Genomic DNA, 27,850 nt, shown 5'->3' with positions numbered 1-27,850 from the left:
AAGCTGTATACTGGAGGGGCTATAGCTCCCCTCAAAACAACTAGGGTTGAGAATCACGCAGGACGAAGGGGTTTTGAGACATCCAGGCCATCTACCTCTGAGGCTCACCCATGTAGTTGATGATGAAGCCCTCTCCCTTGCCGAACACCAGGCCAGCGGGGTCCGAGTGGAAGGTGACGGTCAGGTCGGGGCTGGTGGAGGACAGCTTGAAGGGTCTGCTCCCCCCCACGTAGTGTCCCAGGACGCGAGGGCTGACCTCGTCCCCGTCCAGGATGCTCACCATGTCACTGTCGCTGATGTTCAGCCTGCATGGAGGAGGAGGGAAGAACATCACACCCGTGTGAAGTGAGCAGGGGTGGTGCTCTTATGTCGTCGTCCAGTCGTTCGTCAATGGGAATTCATCTTTGTGTATCTATAGGAAGAATATAGCCCATTTGATTGTCTACAATATAATTATGACGTAAATTCTCCATTCATTGTCAATGGGAATTCTATCTTTGAGTATATACAAAGATAAAAATACAGATTTGCTCGTCTACATATGACAGCTGCAGTGGGCAGCCCTCACTTCACCTGAGGGTGATTTGATTTCTTTGTTTGTTTAGAGCATTTTAAACAGAGTGGTAGCCCAGGCTATGGACTTTTATGGATTTTTTTATGTACTCATAGATGCGTCGTCTTGTCTGCAATCATATATCCCTATTTGGGCTGGATGTCACAAGCGAATCATCCATCCCACTGTAGTTAAAATAGTGGCTCTACAAGCTCACAGCACACTTTACTAATTTAAACTTGAACTGAAAACAAAGTCAGAGTGATGAAATAAAATAACGAAGGTAAATGAAAAATGCAATAACCTTGTTCAGCACGCCTGGGTCCTTAGCTCACAGGATGGTGTTGGAATCCATATGTTCAGTTCTGCACGCGCCTCTGACCCGGCATTGTTATGATAATGTTTATTTATTGAACAGAGTTTCAAATTCTAAGTACCAACGTCATGTTTGGTGGCCCGAGGGGGAAAATATTTCAAGAAGATAAGGTCAACTGGAATATATTGCATCAGAAGAAAACAAGGAAAAACTAGAAATGCACTCTTCTGTTGAGCTGCCAACTTGCGCTTTGCACACAAGTTGGCCATTAATGGCCTACTTGTGCGCGAGCAGAGCGCGCACGCAACTTACTTCTAAGACTCTTGTCAACTTATCTCTCCCCCCCCTTCTGCCACCAGTTTGACACCCCTGGTCTATTCTAGACCACCCAACATGTGAGGATGTCTTGGCTATGTATGTTCTCTTTCCCAATGCAAGCCTCCTTGGCAAATGGGTAAATAGAAGTGGCTGATTGGCCGAGCGTGTCACCGAAAATCCCTGATTGGCCGAAGGAGTTGGGGACATACGCAGCTGAAAACAGTACTTACTCTAAGAGTTAAAGAGAACCTGACTATCCGCCAGAAGGACGCACGACTAGGGCTTAAATAAGCAAACGGGTTACGTCACGTGTCCCCGTGAGTGAGACCATATATAGGATACCGCAGTGAGAACTCAGTTTCAGCTCCTGTACATGTACTGGGCAAGTGGACGGGTTGTCCCTGTGAAACCGTTCACCAGATACAGCGTTTGTGTTGCGCGTGCATATCTGTGTCGTTGCACCATCCACAACCCGTCTCATTTGGCTGGCAGCCAACCACAGGCAGTTGGGGCAGGGTGGCGTAATCGCTGCATTAGAGTGATAGAACGGACAATATAAAACATGCGATACCTCACCATGGCGCTGGTCCCTAACCCAAGGCTATAGCCGAGCCCACGGTGGGTTCATCCACATATAGACTATTATATTTACACCAGGTGGTTGGAAGACCTTCACGCATAACAAAACAACATGAAAGGCGTTAAGTCATTAAAAAAGGAGAACGTCATAAAAGGACTGTGTGACTCGCACACGAGGACGGACCAAAGCCTCAAGACGCAGGGCATACTGAGGGACCCGGCGGCGACGGTGCGAGGCGTTCGGCTGAAGCTCAATCGCGACAGGGCCGCCCCCGCCGGTAGGCTGCTGGGTAAACCCTTGGCCGGCTTGGCCGGCCCATCCAAGGTGCCCGGCGTGGACGCCAAGCCGTGCGACACCAACGCTCTGACGCCTAAGCAGGCTCTCCGGCGCTACCGCTCCAAGCTGACCGTCCTGGAGCAGACGGAGATCCACTCCTACTCGGACGTCTACTACCTGGGAACCGACGCCAGGAAGAGGCCCGCCGTCGCCGGCGCGAGCAACAACTGCGGCTACGACGACGACGAGGCCCACTACGTCATGGTCCTGCGCGACCACGTGGCCTACCGCTACGAGGTCGTCCGGGTGATCGGCAGGGGCAGCTTCGGACAGGTGTCCGAGGTCTACGACCACCGGCTGAGGCAGAGGGTGGCCCTGAAGATGGTCCGCAACGAGGCGCGCTTCCAGCGGCAGGCGCAGGAGGAGATCCACATCCTGGAGGTCCTGCGCGAGCAGGACCGCAGCGACGCCATGAACGTGGTGCGCCTGCTGGAGCACTTCGCCTTCCGCGGCCACATCTGCATGACCTTCGAGCTGCTGAGCATCAACCTGTACGAGCTCATGAGGAGGAACAAGTTCCAGGGCTTCGGCCTGCCGGTGGTCAGGAAGTTCGCCATGTCCATCCTGCAGTGTCTGGAGGCGCTGAGCAGGCAAAAGATCGTCCACTGTGACCTGAAGCCCGAGAACATCCAGCTCAAGCACGACGGACGCACCGACGTCAAGGTGATCGACTTCGGCTGCAGCTGTTTCGAACACCAGCGCGTCTACACATACGTCCAGTCTCGCTTCTACCGCGCCCCGGAGGTGATCCTCGTCGCGCGCTACGGCCTGCCCATCGACATGTGGAGCTTCGGCTGCATCCTGGCCGAGCTGCTGACGGGCTACCCTCTGTTCCCCGGTGAGGACGAAGGCGACCAGCTGGCCTGTGTCATGGAACTTCTGGGCATGCCTCCACGGAAGATCTTGGAGCAGGCCAAACAGGCGAAGAAATTCATCAACTCCAAGGGCCATCCACGTTACTGCGACAGCATAGCACTGTCCTCGGGGGCCACCATGCTCGCGGCGTCCCGCTCCCCCCAAGGCAAGATAAGAGGCCCCCCAGGGAGCAAAGACTGGAGGGTTGCACTGAGGGGCTGCATGGACTCCAACTTTACTGACTTCATGAAGAAGTGTCTGAACTGGGACCCCTCGGAGCGCCTCACACCCAGCCAGGCCCTCAAGCACCCCTGGCTGTTCCGTGAAACGCCCGTGCCTCCTCCTCCGCCTGTGCTCGACAGCATCTCAAACTCCCCCATGAAAAGGCTCCACAAGCACTTCAGTAGTACCTCCTTCCCCTCCATCCAGGCCAGAACCGGGCCTGCCCCGGCCGCCACTACGGCCGCAAACAGACCGACGAGTAACGTAATTCCGCCTACAGCCATAAGATCATCGCCCGCCACCGCATCCACAAACAGACTGACGCGTAACGTAATTCCGCTTACTGTAGCTGTGAGATCAACGCTGGTAGCACGGAAACCACCCCGAACCACGGGACAACTGGCCGCCATAAGAAAATGAAAATAAACGTCAGGAAGAACACTTTGGAAGCAGTGTACAAGCAAGAGAAGCTTCAACGACATGATCCATGTTCTCTGAAGAATGACATCCAGGCCCTGGAAAGGAAGATCTCATAGAGGGACACGTGGTCACAGATGACGATGTTAGGCTGAACACCCAAGAACCATAAGCAGACGATTCTCTTAAGGGGCAGATCCATGAGATGGAGAGAGAGAGCTGGAAGACTTCCATGGGAACACCTCTGAGCTTAAACTCAAAACACCGTCTAATCTAAGGGAAGAAGAGCAAAAACCGAGTTGACCGCGGTCAGTCATCTCCAGGAACCAACAGTGCATCGCTGAGTGGAATGCAGAATAAATTACTATATTCTTTGATACCAGCTGGCTTTCTCCAAGATCAAAACGAGGAAGAACGAGATGGAGGTAGTGCAACAGAGATTGAACGAGCTGCAGTCCGGATACAAACATACAGAGGGTTGGCAATGATGGACCCCAGGTCACTGGCTCAAGTCATGTGTCACCGCCAGCGGTCTTATTTTTAAATCAATCTTTTTTTTTCTTCTTTTTCTTTTGCACAGCCACGTGTCTCCTCTGACACTCATGGAGTCCCCAAGCAGCCACGTATTTTATTAATTTATTTTTTGAGGGGCGATAGCCCCTCCTACAGTAAGTCTAGCTTTTGGTGTGTGTAACCCAAATGTTGTCCTAACTCAAACATCAAATCCCCATTGAGGACGAATGGACAATATTGAGTGTTTGTGTAAACATTGCGTAACACAAACATTGAAGATGAAGGTGAGGACGATGATTGGCCCGGAATGAAATGATGTACGATGATAAGAGCGCCATTCACTTCACATGGGTGTTTTTTAGGGAGACGCCCGAGAGGCATCCTAACCAGATGCCCGAACCCAATGGCCACCAAAGTAGTTAAAATGATTGTGATGCTGTATTAATTCATTTTGCTGGAGGACCCCCTGTAACCCCTCAAGGACCCCCGGTGGTCCCTGGACCCCTCTTCTGAGAGCCACTGCTCTGACCAACCTCTGGGAGTTGCTAGCGGCACAGCGATTATATTTGTGAATTGTTAAATCTGCAGTTGTGGATATACTGTACAGACACATACAGTACTGTACATGCGTTTGTTCGTTAGTTCCTTCGTCCAATTATATCAGAGATATCCTTCACGCTGTTTTAAGATTCACACACAAATAGCTGCTGATACACATGGATGGATTGAACATTGAGTCAATCATTTTTGAGGCGCGCTAGTCTAGAGTTCTCAACGGGCCCAAAAAGTCCTGTGGCTCGGCCCGACCCTGAAAAGGTACCATAACGTTGTTATGGCCGAAAAAGCCCGAGAAATCCAGACAAAAACAAAGAAAAGAAAATGCCACTAAATGGCCCGAAGGGCCACGGCGCCGTGGTTCAGTGTGTGAGAGTAAAAATGGACTCGTGTCCAAGTATTGTCTCCGTTCACAAAGTGCAATCATTCACCGGTGTGCAACAGTCCCGAACAGAGCCACAATATTATTATAATTCAACTGCCAACGTGGCTATAATCTAGGAGTAGTGGTGGCGGTGTAGTTTACATCAACGATCGCCTCTTAACCCAAATGCAGACAGGCGTAATGGGCGTCACGGTCCAAAAGAACAAAACATACCAAGTTTACAAACCAACCAACGCACCGCTCATGGCGTGTCTCGACAGCTTACAGATCTGTTATTTTGGGGCACATAAAACAAGGCGCGCCGATGGCGTGCAGTGGACTGTAACATGGCCTGTGAAGATTATGAGTCATATGGCGGCCAAGTCTATGGACTTTGAGGATATTGCAAAGTTTGTTTAGAGCACTTACAGTACTGTACAGTATGACGACGTAAGACATCATGTGGCCGATATAAATACAGCAGGCACCCCTCACTTCACACAAGTGTGATCTTTTTTTTAAATAAATGCAAGTAACATGATCCACAAACATTTCAACATTTACAGATGTGTTCCGTTATCCACAAACACACAATTGACTTGAAAGTTAATTCATATTTAAATAAGCAAATGTATACATATTAAAATCACACCCGTGTGAAGTGAGGGGCGCTCATCATATACATAATCTCATTCCGGCCAATCACAATTTGCGTCCTCACCTTTGTCTTCAATGTTTGTGTTTACACAAACCCTCAAAGCTGGACATTTATGAAGGGCTAGCGCCCCTCAAGATTGTTATGCAGTTCATCACGAAATGTCATACATTTTAAAGGACCCCCCCCCCCCAGCGTGTTGAGAAAACAGGCTTGAAAAGGTTCACTTCTGTGGACTCTTAACATTACACCTATAGCTACATGTTTAAGCCTTTATTTAATATTTACATGTCGATTTCAGCTCTGACACTTATTTCAGACATGCTCTAGTATGTGAAGAGTCTCATTTTGAGAAAAAATAAATAAAAAGGTTTTCTCTTCTGGTGAAAAGTTGGAATTTGCGCGATGGCTGCAGGCCCTCTTAGTCAAATATTATGTAGAATTATGATATTTCTGTATTCTCACTCTAAAGCTATATTGTTCCTGCAGTTCTACATACAGCCAACCATGCAGCTGAGGAAAACACAGAGTGAGGCTTTTTAATTTAAACCTTTTGCTTTCATATGAAACATTCAAAACCATTCATGTCTTATTCGAGATGTTTCTGAATATGTGACGAGCTCACAAGGTTTGCGGTGTGACATGTTGTGAGCTTTTAGATTGGGTACCTTCGCTCTGTCTGTTACATGACATGATTCCATATATAGACACGCTGGCTTCCATAATGAAATCTCAATGGATAATAAATCAGTGGTGACTGACCCAGGCAACACGCCCACACCATAGAGTTATTATACAATAGAGAAGACACCCAGAGGAAATCCTGAAGCGCAATGGACATAGTGGCCGAAGAAGGTATTGCAGTTTGGTAAGGTTTGGTCCTCAAACACATGAACGCGCACTAGGCTCCGTCCACTCTGCCGGTCGCTCGCGCGTTCATGTGTTTGAGGACAATCCATCCAGAATGCACACTGCTCCTAAACCGGAAGGAGGAGTGGATTCGCCTCATGCGCTTCTGAGCAACTCAATGCAAGTGGACGGGAGGAAAACTTGGGTGTCTTCTCTATTGTATATATACTCTAAGGCCCACACACACATCCATTACACCTGCCAGAGATTCTTCTCCTTCTTCTTCTTCACACTCTCGGTCGGAGGAGGTCCCACGCATAATGACCATGCATTCTCTTGACATGACAATGACATCCACTAGGTGACAGTATTGTTCACTCAGCAGGTCACACACCATGTATGGCAGTTAACCCATTCTGACCGGGCACCCATTTTGGTGTTAGCACTATGTTATGCTTTAGGTATTGAAAAAAAGCAGATCTACAAGCTCGTAGCGCGCCACAGAGTGGCGCGCTACGAGCTTGTAGGTCTGCTATTTTTTGAAAAATCTAACAACAACTGACATTTTTAGAATCTGATCTCAGGTCAGAATGGGTTAATCAGACCCAGTGTGTGTCCAGTGGAAACCTTGTATGAATCTGATCTCAGGTCAGAATGGGATAACATGTGTGAGCTTGTAGATCCGACCATTTTCATTTTACGCTCTCAAGAGTTAAAGATCTAATAAGGGTCAAAAGCGAGCGTTCTTACAGCTGTACGTCCAGCAGCACGCGCTTCCCCTCCCCGACGTGGATCCTCCAGCTACAGTTCTCTCCCTCTCCGTACCACTCCGGGTAGTTGGGGGACAGGATGAGGCCCCTGGGGCCCCCCAGGTCCCCCCCACACAGCGCTGCGGAGAGGGGAGAGAGAGAGAGAGAGAGAGGATAGTTAGGGGACAGGATGAGGCCCCTGGGGGCCCCCAGGTCCCCCCCACACAGCGCTGCGGAGAGGGGAGAGAGAGAGAGAGAGAGGATAGTTAGGGGACAGGATGAGGCCCCTGGGGGCCCCCAGGTCCCCCCCACACAGCGCTGCGGAGAGGGGAGAGAGAGAGAGAGAGAGAGGATAGTTAGGGGACAGGATGAGGCCCCTGGGGGCCCCCAGGTCCCCCCCACACAGCGCTGCAGAGAGGGGAGAGAGAGAGAGAGAGAGAGGATAGTTAGGGGACAGGATGAGGCCCCTGGGGGCCCCCAGGTCCCCCCCACACAGCGCTGCGGAGAGGGGAGAGAGAGAGAGAGAGAGGATAGTTAGGGGACAGGATGAGGCCCCTGGGGCCCCCCAGGTCCCCCCCACACAGCGCTGTGGAGAGGGGAGAGAGAGAGGATAGTTAGGGGTAGGGATGCCAAACGACTCGTATGTGGCCAATCGACGAATCGAGGCCTAAAATCGACGTGTCGAACGACTTTTTTCCTTTTTTTTGTTGTTGCTGCGCAGCAGTTGAGGAGAACGCAACTATGCATTCCTTTAAGCAACACAACTTCTGCAGCTGCATCCATATGTTTAGAATTTGCATCAATGATCAAATCCCAATAATAAAAAATTAACTTTATTTTGTAAACAACTAAACTGAAGGAGCAGCGGCGCTATCGGCTAGTAGTCCCAACTCTGTGTCTGCAGCCTGTCACGAGCCCCGTAATGAACTGATACGGGACGCACGTTGTTCCGTATTTTAATGTCATGTCGGAGAATAAATACAGTATGAATGACGGCGCGATTTATTTGACAACTCTGTCCTGCTTTCTTCACGAGAAGAGAAGAGCGCTCACCGCTCAGAACAGAGAAGACCTGTGGCTGTCAGCTCACTTTACGGCATGTGTAGATGAGATGTGAACCTGGGTCTGGGAAGCTCAGAGCTGCAGCCATTGGCTCATGATACAAGCACACGACCAATGGGACAGATCATTCAGTGTTGCTAAGATACCACCCCCCACCACACACACCCTTGGACGATGGGGTCCACAGCGGCACTGACAGGCGCAGCAGCACAGGACAAACATGTACCTCTCCCATTTGGAAAACATTTGAAACAGCAACGTTTATAACGTTTTACATTACAAAAAAGTATAATACAAATAAAAACGATTTTTCGACTCATACGTTTTGAGTCGCGGGAGGCATGAGTCGATAATCGAGTCGATTTTCAACATTTTTCAACATCCCTAGTTAGGGGACAGGATGAGACCCTTGGGGGCCCCCAGGTCCCCCCCACACAGCGCTGCAGAGAGGGGAGAGAGAGGATAGTTAGGGGACAGGATGAGACCCTTGGGGGCCCCCGGGGCAGACCAAGGACCACGTCCCACTGGGAGGAGACCCCGGGGCAGACCAAGGCGCAGTTGGAGGAAACACATCGACTCACTGGCCTGTGGAACGTCTCGGGATCCCCCAGGAGGAAGTCACTATACGGTTGCTCTGCAGAGGGAAGTCTGGAGCTCTCTGGTGGAGCTGTTGCCCCCACGACCCGACTACGGATAAGCGGTTGAAGATGGATGGATGGATGGATATATAAAAGGACTAAAATAAGGACAATTCATGCATTTCGTGGAGGTACACAGCTAAAAGGGTAAAAGCACACAGGGGCATCCTAAAAGTCCACCTAGCCAAATGCCTTGTCAAAAAGAAAAGTCTTCAGTCCCTTCAGGCCCTCACCTTTGCATATGGGTTCCGTGTCGTTCCAGTAGGGGTCCCTGGCGTTGATGCACTGGATGACGGGCGGTCCCTGTTCTAAGGAGTGGCCCCGGTCACAGCAGAACTGGACCACCGCTCCCACCCCGTAGGAGAGGTCCGACGTGGTGAAGTTACCGTTGAGGAGGTACGGCTCGTAGCAGTGGCCGCGCTCAAACGCTGGGAAAGAAAAATGGGACAGTATTACCACAAATACTGTACAATTTAAATTGGTCGGCATTTAGCGGGCAGTCTTATCCGAATACCGGATGACTCGCTCCGGTGCTTGGCCGTTTTTCCTCACCAGCGAGGGGGATAACTTTGTAATATTATGCTATTGGCTGTTTGTATTCTTTTTGGAAAAATATAAAAAGATACTCCTGTAGAAAGGCTATATTATTTTACTTATATTGACCCTATAAACTATTTAGTATTATTTAGTATATGTATAAGGTTTTGCACACTCAAACAGTACCTCGTCAGATAATCCCCACATATCCTACAACAACTTCTGTGAACAGACTTCACTGTAGTAGCTTTTCATAAATTATATTTGTACTCAGGCTGTTCTGCTGTCATGAAAGTTTATAGTTAGAGAAATTCAAAGTCCAGCCGTCTGCTGTCCAGCCTCTCCCACCAAGCCCTCACTGGGGAGAATTCTGGGAGGAAAACAGAAACGGGGCGAGTCATCTTGTTACCGTCTTATCCCAGAGCGACTGCGTCGTGTCTCCGTGATCTGGGATCAGCAGGGACGTGTTAGAGAGTGTTAGAGAGGCAGGGGCTGAAATCCCGCAAGAGGGCACTTTTTTGGACGAAAATAGCAGATCTACAAGCTCACAACGCATCGCGCTGCGAGCTTGTAGATCAGCTATTTTCGGGGCGCAACCCAGCACTCTTTAGCTAGTGGGAGATGCAGGTGTGTAACGACATTGGATTTCTAAAGTTTTGTTCGAAGCGAAATACTGTGTTCAAGTTCAGGAGACTAAAGGGGAAAAAAGCAATTCTCCTGAATGCTGCCTTCCGGTATATTATGGCATGGCAAGGAAAGGAGTGGAATGTGCATTTCTTCCACCATATAGTAAATGCTGCATTCATGGTCTGGGAAAGGGCAGTTGTGTTTTTGTTTCTGTGTATCCACATCTATCACGTCTGTAAATCCACATAACTCGAGAAGCGTTCGCCCCACCGACTTCAAATTCAACCCACGCGTTCCACACCCCCACAGGGAGGGCAGCGCCACACAAGGGCCTCTTCCTGGGCTCTGGACGGGGCCCCTGTCCAGGCTTCATATATGGAGCTGGCCTGTTCTGACACCTGCCAGTGACTCCATATTTGGGCATGCCTGACAAAGAACTCCAGAGAGACAGAAACAGAAATATATGGGCATAAAAGGGACACAGACAGATCAGTGGAACGGTTACCCTGACACGGGTACAACGGGTATTACATAGCCGGGTGGGGCATGGATCTGGGACAAAAGACAATAATTGTCACATAATAATTCAGGGCCTCATCCTGTGCGTGGATCCCTTGGTGGTCCCCGAACCCCGACGTCTGAAACAGCATTATAAGATCGTGCCAAATTCAGGGCACATGATGCGCAAACTGCAGTGGCGCCTGAACAAAGTGGTGTTGTTGTTAGTCATGCATGGGTATATTGCTCTGTAAGGTATGATGAGGTCTCCCCCTCCATATGCCTTGATGTCTGAGGTCTACCTTCATGAACACGCAATGACGGGCCACAGTGACCTGGACCGCCGGATGCAGAGCGAGGGCGAGATCCCCTCGGCCGTCTGTCGCGAGATCGACGGCTCTCTAAACGGCCAGAAAAAAGAAGACGCAAACCGACCAGGATCGCGCTGTCGTCAACCGCTTACCGAGACTATCGCAGCTCAGCCTGCAGGACAGGTGAAGACTCATCAGACGACCGACACGGGAAGGAAACCCCACGTCTGTGAACATTGTGACAAGAGTTTCGGTATTTTGAGTCGCCTAAAGAGACACCTGCATATCCACACAGGAGAAAAACCTTTCGACTGTAACCAGTGTGACAGTACTTTCAGTCGTCTCGATCGTTTGAAAGAACACCGGCGTGTCCACACTGGAGAAAAACCTTTCCATTGTGAACATTGTGACAAGAGTTTCAGCCATTCCAGTAGCCTGAAGTCACACCAGCGTATCCACACGGGAGAGAAACCTTTCCATTGCAAACGTTGTGACAAGAGTTTCGGAGACCCGAGTCACCTCAGGACACACCGGCGTGTCCACGCGAGAGAAATGCCTTTTAACTGTAAACGGTGTGACGAGAGTTTCAGCGAGCGAGGCGACTTGAAGAAACACCGGCGTATCCACACCGGAGAGAAACGTAACCACTGTAAACAGTGTGATAAGAGTTTCAGTCGTTCAGGCGACTTGAAGTCACACCAGCGTATGCACGCAGGAGAGATTCCTTTCCACTGTAAACAATGTGACAGGAGCTTTAGTCGGCTGAATTATTTGAAAATACACCAGCGTATCCACACCGGAGAAAATCCCTACCACTGCAAACACTGTGACAAGAGTTTCAGTGTTTTGAGTACCCTGAAGAGACACCGGCGCATCCACACCGGAGAAATGCCTTTCCACTGTAAACAGTGTGACAAGTGTTTCTGTCGTCAAGGGGTTTTGACAATACACCAGCGTATCCACACGGGAGAAAAACCCTACCACTGTAAACGATGTGACAGAAGCTTCAGTCGTGTAGATGCTTTGACAACACACCAGCTTATCCATTCCCCACTGGAGAAAAACCCTACCACTGCAAACATGGTGACAAGAGTTTCAGTCATTTAAGTAACCTGGACAAGTCACCAGCGTGAAAAACCGTGTTTCAGTCAAAGTGTTTCAGTCCTCTTGGTCATTTGAAAATACACACTACCACACTGGAGAAAGACCTTACCACTGCAAACAGTGTAACAAGTGTTTCAGTTGTCAAGTTGGGGTCAAGGACCCCAAGAATTATCTGTATTTGGCCACCGACCATCTAAAAAATTACAATAATATAATTGTCCGTGTTTAGTGTTCTATATAGAGTTACATCGTCCTCAGGTCTAAATGGGTTCAAGTCTTATCATCATGATAAAAACACATATTTCTCATGCATTATATTTCCATATACCTTCGTATCTGATGTTGAAGCCCGTGATGTGGTTGGGCTGGTCCGTGTTGAACTGGACCCTGGCAGCCGGGCCTTCACTGATCACCCCCTCGAAGGGGATGGGAGCCCCCCGGCCCGAGTCGAACAGAACCACAGAGCCCGCGTCCAGCCCACTCCACAGCACCAACCTGCACCACGGGATTACAATACAATGTCCCTTATTATATCCACTAGGGGAAAAGGATTTTGCAGTACATACATTTCACAAGGACTTATATCATGGCACACCGTGGCACACACACACACACACACACACACACTTGCAATACTGTACTTTTTTTGTACAAATTTTAGGATGCAATTTTATGATTGCCATTGTTTGCCATTTACTGTAAAGCTAAAGCACAATGTCAAAAGAAATGCAGATCTACAAGCTAATGTGTGCCACTTGTATATCAGCTATTTTTTCGGAGAATGACACAGCGCGTTCCCCTTGTGAGGACCTGGAAAATGGTCCTCACAAGTCTAGTAATACACACACACACACACACACACACACCTGTCAGTGGGGCCCAAGGTCAGCCTCTCCAGATGGAGGTGCAGCCTCTGGCCCTTGGGGGCCTCTAGGGACCAGGAGCAGGACAGGTCCTGGGTGGCGTTGGGGCTGGCGGAGGAGGGGGAGGGGGACAGCACCCGGCCCACCGTGGCGTTCTTCACTGACCCCCCGCAGAGCGCTGCACAGAGGAGAGACGTGGGCGGTTAGTCAGTCACTCCGTGTGTGTGTGTGTGTGTGTGTGTGTGTGTGTTAGCCCTGCCCGGCACACCTACAGTATGATACTTTGTCATACCTTTCAATCCGGGATTTATTTATTTTAATTTTCAAAGCGTGTTTGCACAAACACACACACACACACACACACACACACACACACACACACATAATTAATTGCATTTTTATAGTGCTTTTCCGCAAGTGCTCAAAGCGCTTTACAACAACGGTTCATTCATTCATGCATTATGGGAGCTGAAGCGGCGAACAGTCGACGCCAGCGTCCTCACTTCACACATTCACACACCGACGGTTGGCGAGCTCACACCGACCGACTCACTGGAGGCACTGTGGGGTTCAGTGTCTTCTTGCCCAAGGACACTTCGACATGTGTTCAGGAGGAGGAGCCGGGATTCGAACCGCCGACCCGCAGGGATCATTGGAGGACCTGCTCTATATACCTCCTGAGCCACAGCCAGCCCTCACGTGTGCGCACGCTTGGCGTAGCTCGACCGTTAATAGAAATCGGAAGCTCACTCCGCTCCGCTTCGGGCCCTTTACAGTATAGCTGTTCTAGAACCACTTCAACCCTCTTTCTCTAAATCACATTGATAAACTACACCCCGCTCTTTAGATTACACTTCCTCCATTTAGTCTTGGTGACAGTTTTATACCCGATAGCCTTGCTCCCTGGAGCGGCGCAAACGTGCCACGTTTGTGAATATGAATCATGAGCAAAAACCCAGAGGTGGCAGCAGAGGAAGGCTGTATATGGTAGATTGCTTGGCTATATACAGTACGAGTACGGTATAGCTACAGCTGCTTGCAGTGGTGTGGAACATTTACGAGTACATTTACTTACTGTAAGTACTATAGCTTGGCTCCTGCCCTGAATGGCTATACCATTACAAAGATACGTCCTATCGGCTGGTCGATAAGGGAGACGGAATGACAATCCAGACTGCGTGTTATAGGCTATACTTAAAGGGATAGTTCAGATTTTCTGAACTTAAGCTGTATGAAATACTTGCCATTCATATAGTGGTTGCAATTGTGGAGTACCCTGCCCTGCAGCCCCTGCTGGGGCACATCCACACTTAGTGCGATAATCCGAACGGGCCCGGGGGAACCATGCAGGCACACCGCCCGCCCCCGAGTGCCCACCCTTAAGCACTGACCCTCCTGGGGTCCCGCGGCCCGGATGACAGCCCGCCCCTTTTAAGCGCGGCGCGCCCCTGGTCTAGGCCAGGGACCCCCACGGTTTTGAGTTGTCTGTACTTTACTTGACTACGTCACATTTTCAGTACCTTTTACTTCCACTCCGCTACATTTCAGAGGCAAATATTGTACATTTACTCCACTACGATAATTTGAAAACTTTAGTTACTTTGGAGATTTTAGTTCTGATTAGAAAAAAAAAAACATACATTAACCACTTCAACCCTATAATTATATACATTTCGGGGCCATTTGAAAATAGCAGATCTACAAGCTCACGATGCGACTCATTGTGAGCTTGTAGATCTGCTATTTTCAAAGGATTGTCTACACATTTTGAACTTGTGAAATGGGACACACTATAACGGAGTAGAATCTACATTGCAGTATTGGTACTTTTACTTAAAGTAAAACATTTGTGTACTTTTTCCTACCACTGGCTGCTTGACAGCTACTGTACGATTGAAAACTCTATACTTATAGATTGCTTGGCTATTTCTACAGCTTGCTTGACGGCTACATAATGAACAAAATCTATACTGTAGCTGGATTGCTTCATGGCCACAGAATGCTTGACATGAGCTGCTTTATGAGCTCTTTGAATTTAACTTGAAGGACTATAGCCGTCAGAAGTCATTGGATTCAGAGCTTGCATACGTAGATCTGTTATTTTTCACAATGTTTGCCTATTTCTTGCGTAATATTTTGACTATGACCAATTTGGAATTAACAAGGTCTTGAAAAGTCATTCGATTGTCACTTTATTAGAAATGTACAATTACCCCATCCATATACACATATTTCCTACTTGCCAATGTTGATATAGGGGGACAGATAAATGTGTGTGTGTGTGTGTGTGTGTGTGTGTGTGTGTGTGTGTGTGTGTGTGTGTGTGTGTGTGTGTGTGTGTGTGTGTGTGTGTGTGTGTGTCAGCACTGATCATGTCAGCACTGATCATGTCAGCACTGATCATGTGTCTGTCAACACAGACCTACTCTTTCACCCACACGTCATTACAACGTAGTCAGTGTTATCACAAAACAGTGAAACACATTGTGATTAACAGCCCTATCTTAATTATATACTGTACTTTGGCTATTTGAAAACAGCAATGCTGAGCTTGTAGATCTTCTATTGTCTAATCACTCTGAAAGCTTGTGAAATTGGACATTCTGTGCAATGATTGTGCATGCACTCCCTCATTTTCCAAAGTTCTCGTATGTGTCCCCCCCCCCCCCCCTTCTCCGCTCCCTGCACTGGCTCCCGGTCGCTGCCCGCACAGAATACAAACTGGCATTCAAAGCAACCAAAGGTGTGGAACCCCCATAGTGTCTTGCTAGTCCGAGCAGTCTTGGAAAGTCTGGTGATGTTTGGCGTCACAGTTAGGTTCGGTAATCTATCCCTATGATCCAAAAGATCATAGGGGTAAGACAACTCCCCTCTCTGCAGTCTATTCATGAGCAGGCTGCACTAAAACAGGCTCTAAAAATCGTCAGTGATGTTACCCATGTTTTAAATGGCGAGTTTGTACTTCTGCTCTCTGGGAGAAGATACAAAGAACCAAACTGGAAGTACATCAGATTTAAAAAAAAAAACTCCTGTCAAGTATTTTAGTAGTTTGTCATTGATGTTTTCTGTGTGGCTGTATAGCTGGGGTGAAAGCCCAAGACAAATTTCCCTTGTGGACAATAAAGTTTACCTTGGCCTTGATCAAACCCTATATACAAACCCTCCCGCGCACTCAGATCAGTCAACGCAGGGAAGCTGGAAGTACAGTAGCTTCACTAGAAACGCCACATCCCAAACTTCTCCCTTTGGGCTCAAACTATGGAAAGCACTTTCCTAGAACTGCAGCCTCACTCCCAATCTTCCACCGTAGTCTGAAAACCCACCTCTTCAGACTCCATCATGGCCCGTAGCACCTATCCTATAGCCCTGACGACCTTACAGGCGTATGCAAAGGCTCAACGTATGTGACTAAATTTGGCTGAGGGACTGCCATTGGATTATTTTTAATTTTTTTCATGTCATATGAAAGCAGGTAATCATAGCTACAAATTGACATATTGGTTGATCAGTTTGACCCGCCAGTTTTGGAGATATGGCTTATAGAGATATGGCAGAAACCAGCGAGTTGAGAAAACAGGCTTGAAAGGTTCACTTCTGTGGTCTCTAACATTACACCTATAGCTACATGTTTAAGCATTTATTTCATATTTACATGTCGATTTCAGCTCTGACACTTATTTCAGACATGCTCTAGTATGTGAAGAGTCTACCTGTGCTATAAAGACATATAGTATAAATGCATAGTGTCATTATATAGATATTCCACCGTCACCTTCTTAGCTTATACATATTATTCATGATACCGGTAACTATTTTTTTATGTACTGTAATATGATGTATTGCCATGTTTTTGGTTCTTGCTTATGTAAATCGCTCTGGATTAAGAGCGTCTGCTACATGCCTAAATTGTAAACATGTTTACACACTGTCGGCACTGATCATGTGTCAACACACAGACCTACTCTTTGACCCACACATACCATGACGTAACATAAGGCCTCTCTTACTCCTCTGAAATTATAGTCCGGCAGCCGACAGGCTTCTTTTGTTTAAAGTGGGACATTTGGTATATAGTATTTTTTTTATTGGCCTAGAATATGGTCTATATACAGTACATACATTCATGAATCCACTTGCTGACCGGCTGTTAGTATTGGGTTTCTTGTGACCCCTATACCATTAACATCCTATGGCTGGTTTCTTCTGACCCCTACCATTAACATCCTATGGCTGGCAAAAATGTCACATTTTTCCTTTTCCTTTAAGTAGCATGTGACGTGTCAAACTAGGGGTTTTTCATGATTCTGAATCCATTCCAAGCATTAGTTTTGCACAAAAGACACTCCTTGGGCTAAAACCAGCCATAGCCACTTTCCCAAATGTTCCCAAAATGTGCTGACCTCATCACATTTTGTCATGATGTCTGTATGGCCGTTTTAAGCCCAAGGAGTGCTTAGTGAATCGGGCCCATTATTCACAATTATTCACAATTACGCATAGTTAAAAAAAAATGTAGATCGGCTTTTTAAGTTTTAAATGTGTTTAAATTGTTCCTTGTTTTGCCGAGGACCCCTGGGGGGGGGGGGGGGGGGGGTCCGCAGACCCCACTTTGAAAAACCACTGCCAGTCTTAGGAACACATAACTCCAAAAAACTCTAAAAAGTGGAACCAATCAGTTTGCCTCTAAACATGCTTCTCCACGCCTCCATCCAATGAGAAACAGGAATACGATAGCGCTGTGTCTGAAACTCCAATAAATACAGGCTGTCATGATGCATGTTAGCCTCACATCCTGGACTTCACCATGAAGACTGCTTTGCTGCTTCTGCTGTTCTGTCTGGCTGAGGCTGCTGCCATTCCATCAAACTACGGTAAACTCCCGAATTGTACCATCACACCTGTATATTACTGTATATTGCTGTATATGCTGCTACACTTGAGGTTTACGGGCAAATCTATTGTGCCCATAATTACCCGTTAACGTTTCAGCCCAAACATATTTGAACATGCAATGTATTTATTTTCAAGAGACTACAATGCTTGTTAACGTGACTTTAAAAAAATAAGGCTTTAATAAGTTATGAACTTCAACTTGGAATATGTCTTAAATGTTTCATCGTTTCACCAGCTGCCATTGGTGTAAAGTCACTAAGTACGTTCACTCAAGTACTGTATACTTGCATACTGAGTCTTTTCTATTTTTGGTACTTTAAGTTGTATTTTGATGCAATACTGTGTCTACATTGTAGTATTTATTTTAGTATCTTCTGTGTGATTAATAGATTATACATGTTTTTCCAGATTCCAGACTGGAAGAGTTGGTGGAGGAACTGCAGAGACTGAAAAGTGAAGTGAATCAGCTGAGAGAAGGTGAGAGAAGTTAGAAAAACTGCTGCTGATAGACTAATCTTATCTTCTGGGGGAAGACCATCTTGCTGGCTTGTAGATCTGCTATTTAACCGTGCCCATACCCGAGGCGGGGTTGGCGCAAGGGCCTTTCTGTGTGGAGTTTGCAACGTGTTCCTTCCACACGCTACATCCGGCCGGGGAAACTCCCCCCCCTGTCAGGTGAAAAGAAGCAGCTTGGACTCCTCATGCATAGAAGGAAGCATGAGGTCAGTCCGCTGCCCCCCCCCCCCAGGTTGGCAGAGGAAGTGTAGCGCCCAGGATTACATTAGATAATTGACACTGGGTTAAAAAGGAAATTGGTTGCAAAATCGTGGGATAAAAATTATATATAAAAAAAGATCTGCTATTTGACCGAATTATAACACAAGGCTTAATTGTTTAATGTTTGTTACTTATTAATAATCTAAATCTATGAAGTAACTATTAACTAAAGCTGTCAAATAAATGTAGTGGAATAAAAACTGCAATATTTTCCTCTAAGAGTATAGAATAGAAGTATACACTATCACAAACATTGAAATACTTAACCCATTCTGACCTGAGATCAGATTCATACGAGGTTTCCACTGGACACACACTGGTCTGATGAACCCATTCTGACCTGAGATCAGATTCTAAAAATGTCAGTCGTTCTTCGAATTTTTCAAAAATAGCAGACCTACAAGCTCGTATCGCGCCACTCGGTGGCGCGCTACGAGCTTGTAGATCTGCTATTTTTCAATAGCTAAAGCATAACATGATGCTAACACCAAAATGGGTGCCCGGTCAGAATGGGTTAAGTGAAGTCAATACAGTACCAGAAAAGTATACTTGAGTATCTCGGCTAAATTATGTGGAGTAGAAAACACCATTGATATGAACAAGTGAATAGTTTTACGCTCCACTCCACTACATTTCTGACTACTATTGCAACTGTATGGGTTATTATTGATTATCAGTGCATTGAAAATCTGTCAGTAAATGTCCTGTTTGATGTTTTTAGACAATCTGTGTCCCGGGAGAGAGTGGACGAAGTTTGGAGAGAGCTGTTACCTATTGTCTACTCACTACAAAACATGGGATCAAAGTAGAGAATTCTGTCAGAACCAAGGAGCTGATCTGGTGGTCATTAACAGTAGAGAAGAACAGGTTAGTGTGTGTGTGTGTGTGTGTGTGTGTGCGTGGGCGTGCACTTCACGCCTTGTTGCGAGCTTGTAGATCTGCTATTTTCACTACTTATTTTTCCTATTATTTTTCATGGATTTTACTTGAGTTGTGAGCCATACAAATTGTTCAGTGACCTTAAATGGGTCCAGACCATCTGTTTGGGAAACAGTGTATCAGTACATGCTGTACCCTATTCCATGTTAAATGGGTCCAGACCATCTGTTTGGGAAACAGTGTATCAGTACATGCTGTACCCTATTCCATGTAGTCTATTGTACAGATACTGTACTTAACCCATTCTGACCTGAGATCAGATTCATACGAGGTTTCCACTGGACACACACTGGTCTGATTAACCCATTCTGACCTGAGATCAGATTCTAAAAATGTCAGTCGTTCTTCGAATTTTTCAAAAATAGCAGACCTACAAGCTCGTAGCGCGCCACTCGGTGGCGCGCTATGAGCTTGTAGATCTGCTATTTTTCAATAGCTAAAGCATAACATGATGCCAACACCAAAATGGGTGCCCGGTCAGAATGGGTTAAATGGGTCCAGACCATCTGTTTGGGAAACAGTGTATCAGTACATGCTGTACCCTATTCCATGTAGTCTATTGTACAGATACTGTACTTCAGTAACCGCAGCTGCTTTTCTGTCCAGGCCTTTGTTCTCGGACTCGTTGGAGACAAGGTTGTGTGGATTGGAATGACCGACAGCGGGAAAGAAGGAGAGTGGAAGTGGGTGAATGGAAGACCACTGACCAGACCAACGTAAGCATTTACCTTCATTATTCTACTCTACATTTAAAGAAAACATTTAAACTAACGGTACATGTATTTTCAGCAAACTATACATTTTTTTTATTTCGACGTCGCGCCTAAATGTATTAAATGTTTTTTCCCACTTCTACAGGTACTGGGGGGAGGGTGAGCCTAATAACAGTCATAACCTGGATATCGTAAGAGGAGAAGATTGTGCAGCGTTCTATGAGAGAGCATGGAACGACACTCCATGTGGGAGAGCAAACTTGTTGATGTGTGAGATGGCTGTCTAGTGTTGTGCTGCATTAACCAGCCTATATCTGACCTCACACCCTTAGACCTCCATTATGTGGAGTTGACCTGTTTTGACATTCCATTATGTTGATCCCCCCCCCCCGTTCCTGTACGGAGATTCCATATACAGTGTGTTGATCTGACCCTCATCAAACCCTGTACTCTCATGATACACTCCATAGAATTGGTCGGTAAATAATTCATTCTATATGTTGATCTGAAACCCGACCCGAAATATTCCCCCCCAGAATAGTCATGCTGGGTTTCAAGAGGATAATTTAACTCATATTTCCAGTATTCAGATAAAGTGGAGGCTGTGTAATACTGTAACATGTAACAAATGAATAATAGCCATCTGTTTCATTTTAATACCACTGACAGATTGATCAATAAAGTGTTTGTGATGAAACTGCGTTTGGTCCAAATCAGTTTGTTAAAACAGTGAATGTTATAAATAAAACAGTACAATTACTGACTGCACTGTAAATTACTGTTACATTTCAACATGTAGAATTGATCACATCAATGTTGTGTTTGTGACACCAGGGAGTTGATATAAACTGCTATTGAGTAAACTTTAGTAACTAAATGAATGTACAGGATGTGCAGTTGAACAACAAACATCCCTGAGTTTTGACTTCTTTAAATGTATAGGTCAACAGATACGGAACAACTTGAGATATTTGCATACTAATCCATATCTAGACAATATCAGCTGCTGTTTAAATATATAATTATATGTAAATTACTTAACCCATTCTGACCTGGCACCCATTTTGGTGTTAGCATCATGTTATGCTTTAGCTATTGAAAAATAGCAGATCTACAAGCTCATATCGCGCCACCGAGTGGCGCGATACGAGCTTGTAGGTCTGCTATTTTTGAAAAATCGACTGACATTTTTAGAATCTGATCTCAGGTCAGAATGGGTTAATCAGACCAGTGTGTGTCCAGTGGAAACCTGGTATGAATCTGATCTCAGGTCAGAATGGGTTAAAATGAGCAGTTCTGAAAAGGCAGCTGTACAGAATTACACGGTGATGACATCACCAGTGGAGGAAGTTACTAGTTGTGCATACTGTAATGATGGTACAATGTTGGCCTCTAAATGTAAATTGTAAATGTCTAGCATTCAAGTCTTAAAAATATAAATTATATTATATGTAGTATCCTAGTATTTGTTTATAGGGTGTTTAGAAGTGCTGCAGTGTAAAAAAAACGGAACGAGATATTTCTCTAGCTAGCTTACTTGCATTTCTTTCTGACAAGCAGCTATATTGTCCAATATATTTACTGTTTTCTTTCAAGTGCATTCACGTTGAATCGTTTTTTTTTTTAAATAATATAATAATAATATCCACTTATCTAGTGGGGTTTAACCCATTTAGACCTGAGGACCTGTCAGTGGTTCTCAAAATATTTCATGTCACGGACCCCCAGAATTATATGTATTTGGCAAGCTCATGAGCTTGTATCTCTGCTACTTTTTTTTATTTTTTTATCGAAGAATGACTGACGTAGAAACATAGCATTTTTCAGAAAAACTGTCAGGATGTCGAAGACATGTTTTAGAATCTGATCTCAGGTCAGAACGGGGTTAAACTGAACTCACCCCTGCAGAGTGAGTCGTCATAGTTTTAACCCATTTTGGGGCGGGAACCCCTTTTTTGGTGTTAGCATTATGCTATGATTTAGCGATTAAAAAAATAGCAGATCTACAAGCTCATAGCGCGCCACCGAGTGGCGCGCTACGAGCTTGTAGGTCTGCTATTTCTTTTTAAATCGAAGAACGACTGAAACATAGCTTTTTCAGAAAAACTGTCAGGATGTAAGACGAAGACATTTTTAGAATCTGATCTCGGGTCAGAATGAAAACTGTCAGGATGTAGAAGACATGTTTATAGAATCTGATCTCAGGTCAGAACGGGGGTTAAACTGAACTCACCCCTGCAGACTTTAGAATCTGATCTCAGGTCAGAACAGGGTTAAACTGAACTCACCCCTGCAGACTTTAGAATCTGATCTCAGGTCAGAACGGGGTTTAAACTGAACTCACCCCTGCAGACTTTAGAATCTGATCTCAGGTCAGAACAGGGTTAAACTGAACTCACCCCTGCAGACTTTAGAATCTGATCTCAGGTCAGAACAGGGTTAAACTGAACTCACCCCTGCAGACTTTAGAATCTGATCTCAGGTCAGAACAGGGTTAAACTGAACTCACCCCTGCAGACTTTAGAATCTGATCTCAGGTCAGAACGGGGGTTAAACTGAACTCACCCCTGCAGACGGGCTCCCTGCCGCTCCACACGGGCAGGGAGGCGTTGCGGCAGGTGAGCGCCGGCGCCCCCTGCAGGTGGTAGCCCATGTGGCAGTGGAAGCGGGCCACGCCCCCCGGCAGCAGGTCCAGCACCGACACCTCGCCGAAGTGCGGTCGCCGCGGCAACGCGCAGCTCAGTCTGAAAACTACACGCACACACACACACGCACACACACACACACACGCACACACACACGCACACACATGCACACATGCACACACGCACACAAGAACACTGTGTTAGAAGTGCGGTCGCCGCGGCAACGTGCAGCTCAGTCTGAAAACTACACACGCACACACACACACGCACACACACACGCGCGCGCACACACACACACACACACACACACATGAGAACACTGTGAGAGACGACAGTGACATCATCATTAGGCAGACTTTTTTTTTTTAAACAATATTTATTTACAAAAGAAAAAAATAGATTTTCATTATCGTGCAAATGTTAGCTTCCATTTTCGTATTGCAAACTTTTCAGGACTAGAAAGCCTGCAGTTTCTATTAGGTTGTATTCCCCACCGATGATGTCACTGGAGGACGGTTTCTGAACTGCCCACAGCCCTCCTGTGAGACACAGACCGAGTAGAGAAAAATTGCGACATTCTTTCATGATTATTTGTGAGGACCTATACTATATGAAGATAGGTTGAAAAGTGGTGAAGTGGTCCTTTAAAGTGAATGGCACATCGAGTGGCAAATCGAGTGGCAAAGCAACAGGCAAAGTGAGTTTAACATTGTTTAATGTTGTTTAATGCAATCAGATATGACTTTACTGTGTGGATTTATGGATGGGCTGTCAAGGCCAGGAAGTAGTTTTTTGCCACTCTGTAGGCGTTCCTGCATAACTTCCTGGTTTGATGATGATGTCACGTGCATATCCTCTATAGAGATTTGCCATGCTCCAACACTGGTCTCTTTTTAAACAGGGGTTTTAAACTGATTGTGAACCAGGGACCACCACCCTGACTTAGAGTCAACCAGGGACCACCACCCTGACTTAGAGTCAACCTGGGGACCACCACCCTGACTTAGAGTCAACCTGGGGACCACCACCCTGACTTAGAGTCAACCTGGGGACCACCACCCTGACTTAGAGTCAACCTGGGGACCACCACCCTGACTTAGAGTCAACCTGGGGACCACCACCCTGACTTAGAGTCAACCTGGGGACCACCACCCTGACTTAGAGTCAACCTGGGGACCACCACCCTGACTTAGAGTCAACCTGGGGACCACCACCCTGACTTAGAGTCAACCTGGGGACCACCACCCTGACTTAGAGTCAACCTGGGGACCACCACCCTGACTTAGAGTCAACCTGGGGACCACCACCCTGACTTAGAGTCAACCTGGGGACCACCACCCTGACTTAGAGTCAACCTGGGGACCACCACCCTGACTTAGAGTCAACCTGGGGACCTGCACTGTTGCGTTGAGCGGGGATATATGGGCTAAGATTAATGGCTTTTGTAACACTATAGCTATGCATCCGCATGTGTGTATATATACAAAATCCCACTGTTTCTCAACCAATTGTCCACTGACTACTAACAATGTCCTAATAACAATGACTCAACCAGACATTCCGGTGCACTTCCCCCTCTTGAGATCCCAACTCCCTTTTTCTGTTGAATTTCCTGACCTCCAATTTGTCGATAAATGACTACATGGACGGTCATCATACAGTAGGAATGACATTATTAAAAATCAACAAATCCTTACATTACTAAATGCGTGGTCAGGGACCACATGCAATATTTCCAGGGACCACCAGTGGTCCACGGACCACCTGTTGAAAACCCCTTGCTTTTGAGGAAGGGGCCCAAGTTTCTCCCAATATCGCTGATGGCGCTTATAAGAGCCTAGTATTATTGCATCCACGACTGCCATCCGCGACTTTTTCAGAGCAGAGACCTGATGACATTGTCAAACCCCTGAGCAAGCTATTTTTATGATATTTTTATTGCGACGGCGGCTAACGGAAAACTCCCTCGTAAGCTGGAAGAAACGTCAGGCAGACCAAGACTCAGTCTATAGGGTTGACGGCCATCTGCCTCGACCGGGGGAGGGTTGGAGGGAGGGGGGAGGGGGAGAGAGAGGGGGGAGGGAGGGGAGGGAGAGAGAGAGGGGGGGGAGAGAGAGAGTGAGAGGGAGAGATTCATATGTGTTGTTACGGGAACATTTTTATGGCGTGTTTCAAACTAGACACTAAACCAATGTTTTTGGCAGCACATTTTGATTTTAGTTTTAGTCAAAGTCTCTTGAAATAGTTTTCACGTTGTTTTAGTCACATTTTTAGTCACCCGGAATGTTTTAGTGTTTAGTCTAGTTTCAGTCGACTAAATATCATAAGATTTGAGTCGACTAAATCCACAGTTGATCTATGCATTTTGGTGGGCCTTGATGCCATCATTTTTTACACTTGCAACAGCAGCACACTGGATCTCTTGTCCACTATAGTCCCTTTCCTAACATTTTAGTCAAGTTTTTATTTGTTGACGAAATTGTCAGTATATTTAGTCTTAGTTTTCCTCAGTGAGAGAGAGAGAGCTGAGGCAACAATTGCCGCAGTTCAAACTGTAACACAATAATACAAGTATACAGTAGTAGTACTATAGTAGAGATATATGAGTTGAGTTCTCTCCTAATTCAATCAAATTGGTATCCTGAACCGGAAAATGAATTCTCTGTTTCCCAGGACACTTTTTTCTACTGGTTTGACAACAAGAGTTATTATTGCACAGAAGCTCAAAGTGTGACACTTCCAAAACAGGCTTCAGCTTTATAGAAATGTATCGGCGCTTGTGCAGAAAAACCCAGGTTTAAATATAGGACGTTACATAAATCTATACGTGGTTGCAGCTTTAAGACATTATAAACAACAACAATAATGAAAGGAAAACAACAAAAGAAAGATAAAACAGAGACAACAACTCTGTATAATATATATTAAAGCTACAATCTGTACGTTTTATATATGCGTTATCTCTCCTCTCCCTCTGCCTAAGACAGGAAATTGCAAACCATGTCGAAAGTACAATAAATCAAGGAGGATGGGCGGCACATCTGCCCATCGGCCGTGTCAGGGGTGGGAGGGAGGGGGGGGGGGGAGAAGCTACAAAACTGCAGGAACAAGATTAAAAACTGTAAAACTATCAGCAATAATACAAGTAGCAACAGCAGTAGAAGATTCAAGATTCAATCATTTATTTGCCATGTCAACAAGTTGATAGGAATTTGTCTTGGTTCATACTCAACATATACAGACAGCCATAGATACACAAACAAGAAGGACAATACAAAACACAAAACCAGCAGCATAGGAAATTACATTCCGTTTTTTAAAGTGCTATATGCATATTTCTACGAGTTCAGATGTCTTAATGGCTACAGGGTATAAGTGCTATCTCTGAAGCGACATGTTGAGCTCTTGATGCTTCTATATCTCCTGCCTGATGGGAGGAGATTGAAGAGGTGATGTGCAGGATGGGAGTTGTCTGCAATGGTTTTATTTGCCTTCCTAATTATTCTGGTGGAATAGAGTGAGGAAAGTGTAGGGAGGCTATACATCCTATGTTTTTTGATGCGCGACGTACTACTCTTTCCAGCTTTGATTTGTCTTGAGAGGGTGACCAAACCAGACAAGCATAGTAGCTACAAACTATGAAAGCAATAACAACAATGAATGAGTTAAGTTATCTCTCCTAAATTGGATAAAATGTGGTGTCCTCCTAACTTGAAAATGTATAATTATCTTCAGAGAGAGTTGTCACAATATAGAGCAATTTAACACTGTTACTGAACACACACTATAGCAATGATTACTGTCACACTATAGAGCTATTTAACACTGTTACGGAATACACACTATAGCAATGATTACTGTCACACTATAGAGCTATTTAACACTGTTACTGAACACACTCTATAGCAATGATTACTGTCACAATATAGAGCTATTCAACACTGTTACTGAACACACACTATAGCAATGATTACTGTCACACTATAGAGCTATTTAACACTGTTACGGAACACACACTATAGCAATGATTACTGTCACACTATAGAGCTATTTAACACTGTTACGGAATACACACTATAGCAATGATTACTGTTACAATATAGAGCTATTTAACCCTATTTAACTGTTACTGAACACACACTATAGCAATGATTACTGATTACAATATAGAGCTATTCAACACTGTAACTGAACACACTCTATAGCAATGATTACTGATTACAATATAGAGCTATTCAACACTGTAACTGAACACACTCTATAGCAATGATTACTGATTACAATATAGAGCTATTCAACACTGTAACTGAACACACACACACACACACACACACACACACACACACACTATAGCAATGATTACTGACTGTCACAATATAGAGCTATTTAACACTGTAACTGAACACACACTGTAGTCAAAACATCTCAAAGAATAACAGCGGCTTGTATAATGTATGCACCATCGTATACACCGATGCCACACAGTAAAAAAAAATAACCGATCTACAAACTCACAGCAAATAATAGAACTAGTCTTATGTGGTTGATAATAATGTACGCTAAGCGACTGTTGATTTCATGCAGTTTTTCCCCTATATCTGATTGCGTAACAGCCTAATCTTCTCATCTCGTTAATTAGCACGATGATTGGATCTGTCCTGTGAACGTGTTGTTTACAGCTCAGATTAATGGGCTCTCATCTCATTAAGAGGCTTAAGTGTGTGTGTGTGTGTGTGTGTGTGTGTGTGTGTGTGTGTGTGTGCGCGCGCCACGTTCCACGTTTGGAATTCAGATGTATTTGTATTCCTCGCATTTCTTGTCAATACAAGCATCTGTGTGTAGAATAATGCATTCTTTTGGGTCTATACAGTCACTGGCTCCCGTAACGGTTGTTGTGTTATTCCATTTAAACCTGAGGACGATTTTTTTTTAAAAGTGGTGGCGCGCTATACGAGCTTGTA

The 27,850-nt window shown here is 45.8% G+C and overlaps 2 protein-coding genes across 2 annotated transcripts in view; one reads left to right on the top strand and one right to left on the bottom strand.

Moving 5' to 3' along the window:
• Positions 1–27,850, bottom strand: part of sez6l (seizure related 6 homolog (mouse)-like) — a gene marked incomplete at its 5' end in the record, with an annotated part of 58,895 nt that overhangs the window by 16,105 nt on the left and 14,940 nt on the right. Inside the window, 6 exons of the mRNA XM_080756769.1 lie at positions 109–305; positions 7,284–7,422; positions 9,216–9,410; positions 12,388–12,554; positions 12,926–13,100; positions 22,810–22,995. Of these exons, the coding sequence (XP_080612895.1) occupies positions 109–305; positions 7,284–7,422; positions 9,216–9,410; positions 12,388–12,554; positions 12,926–13,100; positions 22,810–22,995 (1,059 nt within the window). The remainder of the gene's footprint in view (positions 1–108; positions 306–7,283; positions 7,423–9,215; positions 9,411–12,387; positions 12,555–12,925; positions 13,101–22,809; positions 22,996–27,850) is intronic.
• On the top strand, positions 1,879–4,085 carry LOC308310427 (dual specificity tyrosine-phosphorylation-regulated kinase 2-like; the record flags this gene model as incomplete). Its single annotated transcript, XM_080756770.1, has 2 exons — positions 1,879–3,444; positions 3,981–4,085. The coding sequence occupies 2 exons, from the start codon at positions 1,879–1,881 to the stop codon at positions 4,083–4,085; spliced, it is 1,671 nt and encodes a 556-aa protein (XP_080612896.1).

This window comes from Protomyctophum bolini, assembly GCF_963924005.1.
Source record: "Protomyctophum bolini genome assembly, chromosome: 22".
NCBI classification, from domain to species: domain Eukaryota; kingdom Metazoa; phylum Chordata; class Actinopteri; order Myctophiformes; family Myctophidae; genus Protomyctophum; species Protomyctophum bolini.
This window is presented reverse-complemented; position numbering and strand designations above follow the sequence as displayed.